The sequence below is a fragment of the Erythranthe guttata genome, chromosome 5 (genome assembly GCF_056151865.1).
Source record: "Erythranthe guttata isolate IM_541 chromosome 5, IM_541, whole genome shotgun sequence".
NCBI classification, from domain to species: Eukaryota; Viridiplantae; Streptophyta; class Magnoliopsida; order Lamiales; family Phrymaceae; genus Erythranthe; species Erythranthe guttata.
The window spans coordinates 12,948,289-12,965,268 of record NC_142537.1 but is presented as its reverse complement, the minus strand read 5'-3'; the positions used below and the strand labels follow the sequence as shown (position 1 = coordinate 12,965,268).

Genomic DNA, 16,980 nt, shown 5'->3' with positions numbered 1-16,980 from the left:
TGAACTTGAAGATATTAAGTAATTTAAAACTCACTGAAATATATTTTTTAGATTTTACATGTGTTTTTCATATCAATCATCATTTTCTTTGACATGCAAGTGATTGTTTGCTAGGGAAAAACTTTGCTGATTACATACTTCAACGAATTCAGGATATTAGTGTAGGGTTGTATATTGTTGTAATAGAATTTGCAACTAATGAGATTAAGAATAGTATTAATTTGTTCAATATTTCTCTTATGTATTTGGTTTAATGAATGTGAAGGACATTATTACATTTCATGCCTATTCTTATGTTTTTTCAGGTGAAGTCCAGGTATCCAACCATTGGCATTCATCGCATGTGCTTATAAATGAGGATATTCCTGCAATTAACGAATTCAAATCGAGGTTATAATTTTATCTTTAAATAAATTAATTACTTTGTTTTTACATTTATTTCGTTCATTACGATTTATTAGCATGTAGTTTTTATTTTAGTTTCATTCGAAGTAAACCAAATAGTTGTCAAGTGATAAGTCAGATGTCGTCGCAGTCTTCTTACTCGATAGAAGATGATTTCATACGTAAGACTGTTAGAAAAAAATTGGACGGATTGAGTGACACAAATGAGGTAATAACAATGTATTTGCTACATTATTTATTCGTACACTTTCAATAAAATACAAATATAAACCATTTATCAAATATGATTATAACTATATTTAACTAACTATTGTTTATTTTCTCAATATAGGATTTCCAACTCTCTTCATCACCATCACATGCAATCCTCAATGGCCTGAAATACAAAGGGTGTTGAAAGATACAACTTAGGCCGGGGATCGGCCAAACATTCTATGTCTTGTGTTCAAGATGAAGCTCGATAGTATAATGACATAAATTAAGAAATGACGTGTATTCGGACATATTAGAGCATGTAAGTATTTAATTAGATCTCAATTTATAATTATACATTTACTACATTCATAGGAATTAGAGATATGCATCCTATGTGAGTTTTAATATTTATTTATTCATTAACTAAATTAATGCATATTGTTTCATATCATTTATTTACAGTTCCTCTCCAGATGTGTGGACTATTGAATTTCAGAAACGAGGTCTACCGTATGCACATATTTTGTTGTGGTTGCATAATGATGACAAGCCCAAGACCCCAGAAGAAATTGACAAGATTATATGTCTTGAAATTCCTGACGAAGAAACCGACAAAAAGATGTACCAGTTGGTGGAGAAGTATATGATACATCGACCGTGCGGTCAGGCGAATTTGAAATCTCCCTGTATGAAGGATCGAGTTTGCACGAAGCGATTTCCGAAACCATTTGTGCAGCGAACTGAGTCAGATACATATGGTTATACTGTGTACAGGAGAAGGGAAGATGGCATAACGGTTATGAAGAAAAAGACTACTCTTGACAATGGTTTTGTAGTTCCGTATAATTGGGTAATATTGAGTAAATATAGATCTCACATTAATATAGAGCTATGCAATCAAAACATGTCAATTAAATACATGTTCAAATACGCCAACAAGGGTCATAATCGAGTTACAACGGCATTTTACGAAAGACGCAATATAGATGGTTGTGCTGAGATTCGTGACGAGATAAAGATGTACTACGAATGTAGATATCTTTCGGCATGTGAGGTAATGTGGAGGTTGTTTAATTTAGATATTCATTACAGAGACCCATCTATAATTAGACTAAGTTTTTATCTCCTAGATCATTAGTAGCTTGTCTTCAATGAAAACAAGTCATTAAAAAGTGTTCTGGATAGGCAATCTGCTAAGCAAACGATGTTCTTAGCGTGGTTTGAGGTAAACAAAAGTTATCCACATACCAGGGACTTGAGGTACGGAGATTTTCCATAGCAGTTTGTGTATAAGGAGGATTCTTGCACTTGGGCGCAAAAAAAAAATGGATTTTCTGTTGGTAGGATTGCAAATGTTCCTCCTGCAAAGGGGGAGACTATTACCTTAGGTTGCTACTTAACATTCAGAGGGGTGCAGGTGTTACGAGGACATCAGAAAAGTCGCTGACTACGTTTACCCTACGTTCAGGGATGCGTGTTATGTGTTGAGTTTGTTAGACGACAACAAAGAATACATGGACGCGATAAGAGAAGTGAATGCTTGGGCATCTGGGGATTATATAAGGAGGTTATTTGCGGTTATGCTGCTTTCCAATAGCTTAAGTCGGCCCGAACATGTTTGGCAAAGTTGTTGTTTGGGTTTGGCGGAGGGTATTGCTTACATAGAACAATGGCTTCATAATAATCCAGGTATGGCAATTTGTGTAGAATAGAATTAGATTTTAAATATTACTCACATTTTTAATAGGCTCTTTAAGTTTTGAACTAAATGCATATGATGTATCAAATTTTTGTGCAGATTTATCTATATCGGATGAAAGCTTGATGAACTATACTCTCACTAAAGTAGAGAAAATATTCCAAAGTAATGGTAAAAGTCTACGTAATTACGTGCCCATGCCATTTCCAATTGAATTCGCAATGGAGGACACAATAAACATATTGGTCTTAGATGAACTGGATTACGACGGTTTGAAATGGGTAAAGAACTTCAACGGTGTCTTGCCTCAATTACAGACGAGCAAATAAAGGTTTATGATGTAGGATGTTGTATCTAATGACCGTGGTGGAATGTTCTTTCTATATGGTCATGGTGGAATGGGAAAACATTTCTCTGGAAAACTCTTTCGGGTACAGTCCGTTCCAAGGGAGAGATTGTAATTAATGTTGCATCGAGTGGTATATCATCGTTATTGCTCATCGGTGGAAGAACAACTCATTTTCGATTTCGACTTCCCATAACTGTACACGAGACTTCCACCTACAGCATAACGCAACAAAGTCCACAGGTGGAGTTGATGATTAGGGCTAAGCTTATTATGTGGAACGAGGCTCCTATGATGCATATGAACTGTTTTGAAGCGCTTGACACGACAATGAAGTCAGTATTACAGGTAGACAAACCGTTTGGAGGTAAGGTGGTTGTTCTTGGAGGAGATTTTAGGCAGATTTACCAATCGTACTGAAAGCATCAAGGCAGGACATAGTGCATGCTACGGTAAACTCCTCTCCGTTGTGGCATTTCTTTCGTGTCATGAAGTTGAGTAAGAACATGAGATTGCAGTCATGTTCTTCTCCATCTAATGTGGACGAGGTAATAGAATTTGGGGACTGGATACTGAAGGTTGGTAATGGGAATGTTAGGGAACAATATGATGGTGAAGCTTCGCTAGAGATTCCCGATGACATGTTCATTGGTGATTCAGAAGATCTATTCAGAGACCTACTGAACTTCGTCTATCCTGATTTGTTGAGTAACATGTATGATCCAGATTATTTTCAAGGGAGGACAATTCTTGCACCAACTAATGAACGCGTCGAGTCTGTGAACGATCACTCGATGTCTCTCCTTCCAGGTGAGGAGAAGGTGTACTAGAGCTCAGATAATATGTGTAGGGACGAGCGAACAACGGATCGGAGGATAATGCAAAAATCTATTCGACTGAATTTCTCAACACAAGAAGTTGCTCGGGGGTTCCTTCTCATGTATTGAAGTCCAAGGTCGGTGCACCAGTTATGTTAATAAGAAACATCAATCAAGCAGAGGATTGTGCAACGGGACCAGACTTCAAATTACTATAATCGGCATTCACGTTCTGCATTTTTAACTTCTTTCCGGCAAAAATATCGGTGACATTGTGTTCATTCCTCAGATGACTTTAATACCATCTAACTTCGGATTGTCAATTAAATTTCAGAGAAGACAGTTTTCGTTGATTGTTTCTTTTGCAATGACGATCAACAAAAGCCAATGCCAAACTCTTTCGCATGTTGGTTTGTATCTTCCTCGGCCTGTCTTCAGCTATGATCAACAAGTGGGAATTTGAAGGTGTGGCATTAAGATAGTCATCAAGTGCAGAGTTAAGAGCAGATGTGGCATTAAGATAGTCATCAAGTGGGATTCGGACGAACTCACCGATGTTACTAGAAATGCCGTCTACAAGGAAGTATTTCATCGAATTTGAAGGTTGAAAATATTTTTATATTTATGAGTTCTTCATGTAACATGTCTTGATTTTTTTTTTTTTTTTAACATTTTACTCTTTGGCAGGTCTATTTTCCTATATGTTTTCCTCCATGCGATGTTATTTTCAGTCATGTCCCTAGGATGCTCAATGCAAATCTTATTATCTTTAAGATTTATGTTTGTCGATATACTAATATTTAATATTATTTTTATATTGTAACTATGAAGAACATGATACTTATAACATATTTTTAATACTGTTGGTCAATAACGTTTTGTACTTAAATTAATGAGCGTAATAATTGATATCTATGTAAATTTGTTTTACAGACCTGTATTTCCAGTTGAAAATATGCCGCCCCGTGCATCGCACGGGTGAATACTAGTGTATATATATATATATATATATATATATATATATATATACCATCGGCCGTGTCGTAACACCCACATAAGGAAAGTGGATATAAATGGCAAAAAAACAAAAAGAAATCATTTTACACTCTAATTATTTTTTTCAAATGTTTGAGGTTTTATTAGGAAAAGTATTACACTCTAATTCTTCTATTTTGAAATGTTTGAAGTTTCCCATCATTAAATATAACCTATACAAATCATGAATCGTTTTTAGGTTTTTCTTCTTGCAGAGAATATGTCAATAATTTCTGCATGATCATTTCATTTGTACGAAAAAATTGTTTATTATATAAGTTTGAATCAATGGGAATTTATTTTATGCTTTTATAGAATTTTAAAAAACATAAAAATTTTAGAGATGTTTTTTTAATTTATTTTAAATTTCATAAAATTATTCCTAAAAATTTCATAAAATAAGTATTAATTAATTTAATTAATAGCGATGATTTTTATTTTATGAATAATTTTTGAATTATTTATTTTGTGCATATTTTATAACAACTTGAGAAGAAAATATACCATGGCTCTTATTTGTCGGCCTTTGCATCTAACTTTGTGGTGTTGCAGTTGTTTTGTGATTGTCTACGCCTAATTTGTTGGGATATTAGCAACTCAATGGGAATTAATTATAGAGTATCAAATGATAAAATTACCACTTTCCAAAACGAGAAGGAGTGGTTTTTTATACTCCCATCTTATTGAGGTGCAAAACTGCTCAAAAAAAAAAAAAAGAGGAGTCAATTTTTCATTAAAAATAGCTCATGCAATTTCAACGTGAAAAAAATGAAAACATCTTAACATATTACAACTAAAAAGGGAAAATAATTTATTTGATACCTAAGGGTTGGAGCGCATGAATTTGTTTGAAATATTAAAGTATTATAATAAGTATCAGTTAAGTATTTGAGCGTCTATTTGCTCTATTTAATGATCACATTTTTTTTAATAAACCGGTTTAGTATGCCGTGTGAAAATTCAAAAATTTCGATTTCTTTAATAATGAACAATAATTTTTTTAAAATTTGTTTATACTTTTTGTTGTATATAATTTGTATATTATGTGACTAAAATCCGAATCCATTAACTTATGGAAACATATGAAATAATGTCCTTTACATGTCTATAAATAACTTAACAATATTTTTATTTAATTCTTTATATATTTTTTAGATGAGATATTCTTTTTTTTTTAAATATATATTAACTAACATCGAGTAGATGTCTTAATTTAAATAATAGGACCTTATATATTTTTGAAACTATATCCATATTTTAATTCCTTCTATGTTTTTCTCTTTTTTGAAGAGGTGATATTTGTTTCTATTAAATGCTTGACAATAACATCAAGTACACGTGTACAAATTTTATAAACTTTAGGAATAAAATGTATTTTTTTATTTTGATTATGAAAAGGGTGAAATTCCTAAAAGCATCTTCAACTACAATATAATTATAGGAATTTCTTAAACTTAAAAAATCATGCATTAATACAAATGGATATTATTATTTTCTATGGGCAAAGACACTATAGTGGTGAATGAGGCGTTCTTGAATGATTTTAGATTAATTTATATTATAGTGTTATTTATTTATGCGGTTATTAGTGAAAATATTATTTATCTATGATTTTTCTCATTATTTCCATAATAATTTGAGTTAATTTTATTTCATATTTCGGTTCTGTTTTTAAATTCACAATAAATCTTTATATTATATTGTTCAAAAATTATTATTTAAAATGGAATTTGTAATCAATATTTTGGAAATAAAATAGATTGGAATATTTTGAAGTTTTCAAATTTTATATTTTAATAAATCAATAATTTGTTTATAATACAGATTATAGAAATTACTTATACAACCCATATAATAACGATTATGAAAATTAGTATTAGTATTAATATTGGTATTAATATTAGAATTAGTATTAACATAAGTATTAGTATTAGTATTATATTATAATTAATGTTAGTATTGGTATTGGTATAGGTATTGGTTTTGGTATTGGTATTGGTATTGGTATTGATATTGATATTGGTATTGATATTGGTATTGGTCATCGTATTGATTTTTGTATTAGTGTTAGTGTTAGTGTTGGTGTCACTGTTATAGTTTTAGTATGGGTGCAAATTTGGGACGGACTCCTCATTAATAGAGGAAAAACGGATTCCACTTACTTAATGACATGTGGAAAATTAAATTAATATTAGTTAATAATTTTGATGGGACCCAATTTAAAATTAAAATTTCATGGGCGAAAGAAACAAATTGTATATTTTCTCTGTTTCTATCCCTTTATTATTTCTTGAGATAAAAAAATAATTTCCTTAGATTATCAATTACCAAAATTTTTAAATATTCTTTTAATTAATTTTTTCGAAAATAATTTCTTTTATTTAAATTGGAATATTCAAGTGTGAGTCTTATGATCTCACGTGTTATTTTGTGTGTATTTCTAAAACCCCTAAAGGTTAACCCAAGTGGAAAAATATATAATACGTAATTAAATATTACACGACGTAACAGTAAAAGACTTACCCAATATTTATCAACGGCTGTGGGATCAAAAGAACCATCATTGGACACAACAAAAATATTTTATTAAGAATTATGCTAATTAAAAATAAATAATCCAAACTAAGATGTCAAGTATGACGAAGGTCAACAGATTTTTTTAATTAACAAAAAGATAAGAAATGTAAAAATACAAATATGATAAGAATTTCTATTTTAAAAAATTGTTTGAAATGTAAGGAGGGATGATAGTGTAATTCTTAATTCTTATGTACAGGTGTCATTCAATTAATGGACTCCGTTTATCATTTATTAACGGAGAATCCGCTTATAATTTAATCTCTTTTAGTATTAGTATATTTAGTATTAATCTTATTAATAAAAGGAAGGTTGTTCTGGTGAAACCCTAGGGTTTTTTTCCAGCTCATTTTATGACTACATTTGTCATTTAATTATTTTTTACTTTTATTGTTTATTTCTTACTTTTAATTTCAATTTTCATTTAAACTAATTACGTATCTTTTAATGATATATTATTATGTGATGAATTCTTTTATACAATTTATTTATTTTATTATTTTTTTATTTCAATTTTCATTTAAACTAATTTTAATGCTATTTTAATTCTAAACTAATTACGTTTTTTCAAGGAATTATCCACATTTTTTTCCCACACCAAATCTACGTACGTATCTTTTAATGATATATTATTGTGTGATGAATTCTTTTATACCATTTATTTATTTTATTATTTTTTATTTCAATTTTCATTTAAACTAATTTTAATGATATTTTAATTCTAAACTAATTACGTTTTTTCAAGGAATTATCCACATTTTTTCCCCACATCAAATCTACATATCTTTTATTATTTGTTTATTTCAATTTTCATTTAAACTAATTTTAATGATATTTTAATTCTAAACTAATTACGATTTTTCAAGACCATTTATTTATTTTATTATTTTTTATTTCAGTTTTCATTTAAACTAATTTTAATGATATTTTAATTCTAAACTAATTACGTTTTTTAAAGGAATTATCCACATTTTTTTCCCACACCAAATCTACGTATCTTTTATTATTTGTTTATTTAAATTTTCATTTAAACTAATTTTAATGATATTTTAATTCTAAACTAATTACGATTTTTCAAGGAATCATCCACATTTATTTCCCACACCAAATCTACGTATCTTTTATTATTTGTTTATTTAAATTTTCATTTAAACTAATTTTAATGATATTTTAATTCTAAACTAATTACGATTTTTCAAGGAATCATCCACATTTTTTTCCCACACCAAATCTACGTATCTTTTATTATTTTATTATTTCAATTTTCATTTAAACTAATTACGTATCTTTTAACGATATATTATTGTGTGATAAATTCTTTTATACCATTTATTTATCTTATTAATAAAAGTAAGGTTGCTCTGGTGAAATCCTAGGGTTTTTTTCCCGCTCATTTTCGGGGTACAACTGTCATCTTATTAATAAAAGTAAGGTTGCTCTGGTGAAATCCTAGGGTTTTTTCAAGGAATTATCCACATTTTTTTCCCACACCAAATCTACGTATCTTTTATTATTTGTTTATTTAAATTTTCATTTAAACTAATTTTAATGATATTTTAATTCTAAACTAATTACGATTTTTCAAGGAATCATCCACATTTATTTCCCACACCAAATCTACGTATCTTTTATTATTTGTTTATTTAAATTTTCATTTAAACTAATTTTAATGATATTTTAATTCTAAACTAATTACGATTTTTCAAGGAATCATCCACATTTTTTTCCCACACCAAATCTACGTATCTTTTATTATTTTATTATTTCAATTTTCATTTAAACTAATTACGTATCTTTTAACGATATATTATTGTGTGATAAATTCTTTTATACCATTTATTTATCTTATTAATAAAAGTAAGGTTGCTCTGGTGAAATCCTAGGGTTTTTTTCCCGCTCATTTTCGGGGTACAACTGTCATCTTATTAATAAAAGTAAGGTTGCTCTGGTGAAATCCTAGGGTTTTTTTCCCGCTCATTTTCGGGGTACAACTGTCATTTATTTAATAAATTATTTTTTTGGGTTTATTTAGCTTATTAAATTCAATTATACTGGATTTTTGGTTGGGCCTTGATTATCAGCGTATTTTCTCTCACTTTTAGATGGTTGCTTCCACAAAAAAACTATATATCATTTGTTGAGCTTTATATTGATCTCCATCCAAAAACCAACCATCTCCAACCGTATATGTTATGTGTTGTTCTGATAATTTTTGCTTTTCCGTTTGCTGATATTCTTAGCAGAGTTAAAAACGTCTACCTATTTTATTTAATTTGTTTTTTTTTTAGCCTCCATCTGCATAATCCGAGTTTTGTTCTTTTGCAGGGACTGCGGTGAATCCTTAGCCGTATTTTTTCAGGTTTTACCAGAGTACTTTTACGTATTATATATGGTAAGTTTTTATTTTATTCATTCTCAGTTTTTTTCAGTCATGGATTGCTTTTTGAAATATAGTCGACATTTTAATTTTCGATGTCTTTTCCTTACAAGTTTCACAAACATGAAGCAACGTTTATAGCATTGTGTTTTTTTGGGAGAAAAATCGATAATTTTTTTATGAATTACTATCGAGTCTCGCTGCATTTTCTATCTCGGAAATATGTTCACATCTTTAAATTGTTCATTTTACAATTTACATTTCTTTCTTCACAACAATGGCGCTGACATTTTTTAAGGAGGTGGAAATGGGGTAGTAGATAATTGATTAATGTTGGGTTTGATCTACTTCTTCCATTAGTGAGTTTTCGATGGATCTCTTGGAAAATGAATTCTCTTTTCGTGGCTTCTTTGATGTTTTCTGTTATAAACATCCAAGAAATTTTGTATTATTTTCATTATGTGTGACCTGAATAATTAATGTAAGTTTTCCACTACTGAAACAAAATCTTTTCATATATTATGGGCATGAGCAGCACATTATACATTAACTTTCTCTAATGAATTTTTAGCCTGCTGTTTATTGTGTTTCCTGCTTAAATTGTGAGCCATTTTTTTATTTTCAATTATTCTGTAATTTTTTCAACAACAATATTCCAGTATCTTTCTATTATGCCCTTGAGCATACAGTGATCTGATCCTGTAATTGTGATGATGCCTTTTCTAGAAAATATTTTAAATGCTCATGTGTCTATTGGTTTTATTTGTAGTAGAGAATGTAAATTTGAATTTATTGAGTCGTGTTTTACATTATACCAGACCATTTATTGAACCGCATATGTTGATAGTAAAGAACTTTCCGAGAAAATTAAGCAGCTAATGATGAGTGGAGAAACTTCGAACGGCTAGAGGAAGTGAGATCAATGAAATCGGGACTGCAGTGCATAGGCATTGAAATTTCTTCCTTCTCATTCTCTATTTTTTTTTTTTGATAAATATTGCAAACTATTCGTATTGTTCTACGTATCTTTTATTGAAAATATGGTGTCAATATTTAGTTCATGGACGAGATTATATTTATGTTTCATATTTTTTATTTCTTATGGTCGTTTGGTTTCGTAAGATTGGTTTTTACCCTACTCTGTATGTTGGTATGTTTTCTGTTAATTAATGTTGAAATGTTTAATCTATTTTCTAGGATCCGCTTTGCTTTCATTTTTTTTTTTTTTTTGTATTTCTATTCGACAAGAAAGTATAATTCTCTGTTTTGTGAACTTGATGTTCGTTTAATTTATAAGTTATGTCATGTTGTTCTGATGCACACTTGATTACGCTTATGATATTTTGGGAATCACGATTCTGTCAATGAAAGATAATAGAATAAAAGCATCTGTTATTTACATTACTACGTGATTCTTTGTTTTATTTTATTTGTTATAATTTTATTATCTATTTGTTTTATGTTGGAATGATTTTTACGTTTTAATTTGAAAGTAGAAAACAATATTGAAAATTGAATTTTTATTCTGCATTTATTTTTTCAAACCCCGTGCATCGCACGGGTTAGATTACTAGTCTTATATATAAAAGAAAGAAACGTTAGAGCAACCCTAAGAAACCCTAATATCATATTTGTAAAAAATAAATTATTATTTTTGATTTTTATCAAATTTATCTTCTAAATATTATTTTAAATATTATTTTCGAATTTCATCAAATATATTATAACTCTTAAATACTATTTTCGATTTGTACCAGATTTTTATCTCCTAAATATTATTTTAAAAATTATTTTCAATTTCTATCAATTTTTTATCTTCTTATTATATTAATTATTATTTTTTAATTTTATCAAATTTATATCTCCTAAATTTAATATTAATTATTATTTTCGATTTTTAGCAGATTTTTATCTCCTAAATATTATTTTTGATTTTTATTAAATTTTTATCTCCTAAATATTATTTTAAATATTATTTTCGATTTTTATCAAAGTTTTATATCCGAAATATTATTTTCGAATTTTATCAAATTTATATCTCCTAAATATTATTTTAAATATTGTTTTGGAGTTTTATAAAAAAATATTTCCTAAATATTATTTTTCGTTTTTTTCAGATTTTTGTCTCCTAAATATTATTTTCGATTTTTGTCAAATTTTTATCTCCTAAATATTATTTTAAATATTAATTTCGATTTGATCAAATTTTTATCTCCTAAATATTATGTTAATTAATATTTTTAATTTTTATCATATTTTTATCTCCTAAATATTATTTTTAATTTTTATCAAATTTTTATCTCCTAAATATTTCTTTAAATATTATTTTCGATTTTTATCATACTTTTATCTCATAAATATTATTTTAAATATTATTTTAGAATTTGATCAAATTTATATCTCCAAAATATTATTTTAAATATTTTCTTCGAATTTTATAAAAGAATTCTCTCCTAAATATTAGTTTTCGATTTTTATCAAAATTTTATCAAAATATAAAAGAATTTTATCTCCTAATATAAGAATATTGTCTTTGAATTTTAAATATTGTCTTCGAATTTTATAAAAGCATTTTGTCTCCTAAATATTATTTTCGATTTTTATCAAAATTTTATGTCCTAAATATTATTTTAAATATTATTTTCGATTGTGATCAAATTTTTATCTCCTTAATATTATTTTAAATAACATTTTTGATTTTTATCATTTTTTATTCTCCTAAATATTATTTTAATTATTATTTTCGTATTTTATCAACTTCTATCTGATTAACATTGTTTTAAATATTATTTTCGATTTTTTATCAAGTTTTTATGTCTTGAATATTATTTTAAATATTAATTTCGATTTTTATCTCCTAAATATTAGTTTTCAATTTTTATCAAATTTTTATCTCCTAAATATTATTTTAAATACTATTTTCTATTTTCATCAAATTTTTATCTCCTAAATAGTATTTTCAATTTTTATCTCCTAAATATTATTTTCGATTTTTATCATTTTTGTATGCCCGAACCAACCCATTAACTCCTATTTTCAGCCATAAATATCTTAAACGCACAAACAATTAAATCTCCAAATATTATTTTATCTCCTAATTTTCAGCCTCAAACATCTCAATACTAAATATTATTTTTTTATGATAAAATACTAATTATCATATTTTCAAAGATGGAAGATTTTCAAAGACTTCCCTTAACACTCGCAACACCTTCAGCTTCTCTCTAACACTTCAACACGTTTGTGTTTTCTCTACTTATTTATATCCCACCTCTCAATTTCTCCACCCCAATTTTATCTCTTCCCGTTTCTACAAAACGTTTGTGACTTCATACAAGGTTAGCTATTTTGCAATTTGTTTTCTCTTCATAGTTCATAATAAATATGATTTTCGATTTTTACAAAAAATTGTAAATAAATCTGATTTTCATCCCTAGCGGATTTTTGACATCGTTCTACGGAATTTCAGCAACATTTGAATTTTATTTATTAATCCTACCTAAGGCTTCTTCTTTTGGTAACCGCGACTTTAGAATTTTTGTCTTATTTTCTTCTTCATCTTATTGATTGTGTGGTAATTAATTTGCATCATTTTCCATCATGGCTTATAGGTAATTTCATTTTGTTAAATTATGTGTTTCATTAATTTATACCAAAGATTTCAAATTTTGTGTATAACAATTATTTCCTTTTAGATGTTATTGGACATGTTATTGAAAGGGATTATTGGAGATAACTAAGCAAAAATGGGCGGATCCACAAGCTATTGGAAGTCGGTCTTCAAGACTTATTGTTTGTATGCGATATTTAATTTATTGTTTATATTTGTTTTTGTATCTTAATTTTCCAATTGTTAATTCCAGTGGTAAAACAGGACCAAAACGAGGCAGTGAAGAAGGGCTTAATTACGATGCAAGATGTATAGATGCCATTTTACGTTGGTATGTTGACGATAATTTAGATTTGATTAAGCTAACTAAGTTATTAAATCTAATTATACTTTTAAGCTCAACACGAAAGACATAGTTGATGATTTTTTTTCCTGGTTCAATTTTTCAATCCACTGGTATTAGCTGATTCAATTCATTTGGAAAATTATTCAACAGTAAAGTTATTCGTTTTTTTTTTTTTTTTTTTTTTTTTTGTGTAGTATACTTAGTAATGTTCCACCGATGGATTATTAACGAATGATTATAACAGAATTTGGATCATACGATGCAACAGACATTTATTATAACATCAAAACAATGCAATTTGTTGTTCCGTGCATCGCACGGGTACAATTACTAGTGTTATTATTAATATTAGTATATTAGTATGAGGTTTTTACTTTTTATGCAAAAGTCCACAACCAAGCATGTCTATTATTCTAGGTTTAAGGGATATATCTCTTTCACCAATAAGCACATCTCTTTAATATTCATAATAACTAAAGGAAACATTCATTTATATCCCAATATTACCCTCAACCATTTATACCCAATTCTTAATTGTAACCCCAATTTATCAATTTTGTCCACAAAAATCCAATTTTGACTTTTTTTGGGAGCATAATTTAATATGCTCCAATTTCATCTTTAACTTATTTTAATCTCAATTTGACCCCAAATTTCACAAATTACTCAAGTTGACCCAAAACTGTTTTTTTTCAAAAAAAAATTTTGCCGCCGGACTCCGGCATTGACCGGCGGTCAACACCGGTCTTCTGCGTTGACTTTTCAACTTTTTTTTTCTCTTTCTTCTGGATTTTTTCGCTGCGGTTGACTTTTTTTTTTGTTTTTTCTTTTTTTTTTCTTTTCTTCCGGATTTTTTCGCCGGTTTCCGGCGGTCTCCGGCGTTAGACTTGTTTTAGTGTTTTTTTAAGGGTTTTTTTTGTTGGGATTGTTTTGTTTTTCCACGTCCGCCGCTAAACGTTGACCGTAATTGTGTTGTCACTGACAGTAAATTAACGTAATTATACTGTCAATTATAGTTAATTAACGGAATTGTACTGTCGTTGACATTACATTTATGTAATGTGCCGCCGTTGACAGTAAATTAATGTAATATTATTATTTTTATTTTTTATTATTTTTTTTATTTTGTTTGATTTGTTGACAAGTCAACGTAATTACATTACTGTCGTTGACAGTAAAATAACTGTAAACACAATAATATTACTGTCAACAACATCAATATTATTATTTTTTTGGGTTTTTTTTTTTGTTTGAGTTATTCACGGAGTAACGTAATAATATTACTGTCTATTATTGTAATATTACTGTAAACACAATAATATTACTGTGGTTGACGGTAATATTACTGTTGTTATAGTAATATTGTTGTCAACCACATCAATATTATTATTTTGTTTGGATTTTTTGTTTGTTTGAGTTATTCACGGAGTAACGTAATAATATTATTCTCTACTATTGTAATATTACTGTGGTTGACGGTAATATTACTGTTGCTATAGTACTATTACTGTCACTCACATTAATATTAATTCTTTTGGTTTTTTTTTATTATGTTTACATTGGTTGAACGGTCAACATAGTAATATTACTTTATTACATAATAATAATGAGTTTTGCTGTGTTAATATTAATGTGCTAGAGATTAATATAGCAATATTACTGTGTTAAACTATTGTTTAGTTAATTTTACTATGTTTAACAGTAATATAGTTAATATTACTGTCAATCACAGCAATATTGCTGTTTAAACGGAAAAAAAAAGTTACAAAAAAAAAAAAAAAAAAAAATGTAAAAGTCAACGCCGGAGACCGTCGTTGACCGCCGGTCAACGACGGAATCCGGCGAAAAAATCCGGAAGAAAGAAAGAAAAAAAAAGTTGAAAAGTCAACGCCGGAATCCGGTGGGAAAAAAAAATTTGAAAAAAAAAATTTTGGGTCAAAATTGAATAATTTGTGAAATTTGGGGTTAAATTAAAGTAAAATTAAGTTAAGGATGAAATTGGAGCATATTAAAGTATGAGGGGTTATTTTAGTTCTTTACAAAAATCTGGACCATGTGTGGACTTATTGGAAATTTTTGTCTGGATCTCTTTATGAATAAGTACCCATTGATGGACTTATTTGGAATATGTCCTATTAGTATTGTTATTAGCATTATTATATTAGTATTATTATTCTATGTAATCTAGCACTTCATATGTTACAACTCTAGATCAACAAATAAATTTTATCTTTTCTTTAAGGGTAAATTATGAAAACCTCCTGAACTTAGTCTCAATTACGAAAAAACCCTCACCTATGTGTAATTACCAAAATCTCCTGACATTTGTTTCTATCTTAAACCGACCCCCTTATGGTGTATTTTTCGTGAAATTTTTTTGATTACTTGGAATATTTTCCAAAAATGCCGATTTAATTCCTACAGAAGTGACGTCTTTATACTACTTTTTAAAGGTAAAAATTACCCTCGGGAGGCCTTTACATGGAATCTTTATTTTTCTTAAATAACACATTCGCGGTTTTATAGTATTATCATTACCTCTCTTAGAGTAATTTTTATCTTAAAAAAGTAACATAAATAAAATGCCACTTCATTAGGAATAAGATCAGAATTGTTCGGAAAATATTCCATGGAATAAAAAAAATTCAGATAAAAATAATACCATAGAAGGGTCGGTGTAAGACGAAAACAAATGGTAGGGGTATTTTTGGTAATTACGGATAGGTGGAGGTCTTTTTGTAATTTAGCCTAAGTACAGGGAATTTTTTGTAGTGTACCTTTTTTTTAAGGGCAAATTACGGCCACCCGTTGAGCTATGGTGAAATTACGAAAACTCCCCTCCTGTTTGAGTAATTACAACCACCCCCTCAACTATGTATTTATCTTACGAAAAGACCCCTCAAGAGGTAAATTTAGGGATGTTAATTCGGTAAAACCGAACCAAAATTTCGGTACGCCAACATTTCATACCGTTTACCGAACTAAATATACGATTTGGTTCGGTAAATAACCGAATTACTTAAATTTTACGTAAAAATATTTAAAAGGAGGGGTGGCTGTAATTACCCAAACAAGAGGGTTTTTTTCGTAATTTGACCATACCTCAGGGGTGACCGTAATTTGCCCTTTTTTAATTTCATTTTACCAGGATTCAATTTGTTACAATAATATAGTTTATTTTATATATATATATATATATATATATATATATATATATATATATATATATATATATATATATATTACTTTTCTCTTTTTAAAATTGACCACCGTGCATCGCACGGTTGAATTACTAGTATTAATTAAAAATATTCTTTTAGGAATAACAAAGTCAAAAAACAGTTAAATTACTGTCTCCGACAGTTAAATAACTGCTGGAGACATTAATTTAGCAACGAATACAATAATATTAATTAAAAATATTTTTTTTTAAGAATAAAAAAGTCAACTAACAGTTAAATTACTGTCTCCGACAGTTAAATAACTGCTGGAGACAGTAATTTTGCAACGAATATAGTAATATTAATTAAAAATGTTTTTTTTAAGAATAAAAAAGTCAATTAATAGTTAAA

At 28.2% G+C, this 16,980-nt stretch overlaps 1 protein-coding gene and 1 long non-coding RNA gene across 2 annotated transcripts; both read left to right on the top strand.

The window, feature by feature from the left end:
* Window positions 1–523: 523 nt before the first annotated feature.
* Window positions 524–3,065, top strand: LOC105970833 (uncharacterized). The gene is made up of 6 exons (XM_088817981.1): window positions 524–613; window positions 737–795; window positions 1,063–1,665; window positions 2,018–2,289; window positions 2,399–2,596; window positions 2,737–3,065. Exons 1-6 carry the CDS (start codon window positions 524–526, stop codon window positions 3,063–3,065), a joined length of 1,551 nt encoding a protein of 516 aa, XP_088674107.1.
* A 9,574-nt stretch (window positions 3,066–12,639) lies between these two features.
* On the top strand, window positions 12,640–13,492 carry LOC148770667 (uncharacterized). Its single transcript, XR_016031265.1, has 2 exons — window positions 12,640–12,790; window positions 13,148–13,492. It is a non-coding gene; the product is annotated as an uncharacterized LOC148770667 (long non-coding RNA).
* The last annotated feature ends 3,488 nt before the right edge of the window (window positions 13,493–16,980 follow it).

Excerpts from the sequence above, each read along its gene's own strand:
- LOC105970833 (XM_088817981.1), top strand. The coding sequence starts at position 524 with ATGTCGTCGCAGTCTTCTTACTCGATAGAAGATGATTTCATACGTAAG. Across the intron at positions 614-736 it reads GATTGAGTGACACAAATGAG|GATTTCCAACTCTCTTCATC; the intron begins GTAATAACAATG and ends TTCTCAATATAG. Across the intron at positions 1,666-2,017 it reads GCATGTGAGGTAATGTGGAG|GTGTTACGAGGACATCAGAA; the intron begins GTTGTTTAATTT and ends AGAGGGGTGCAG.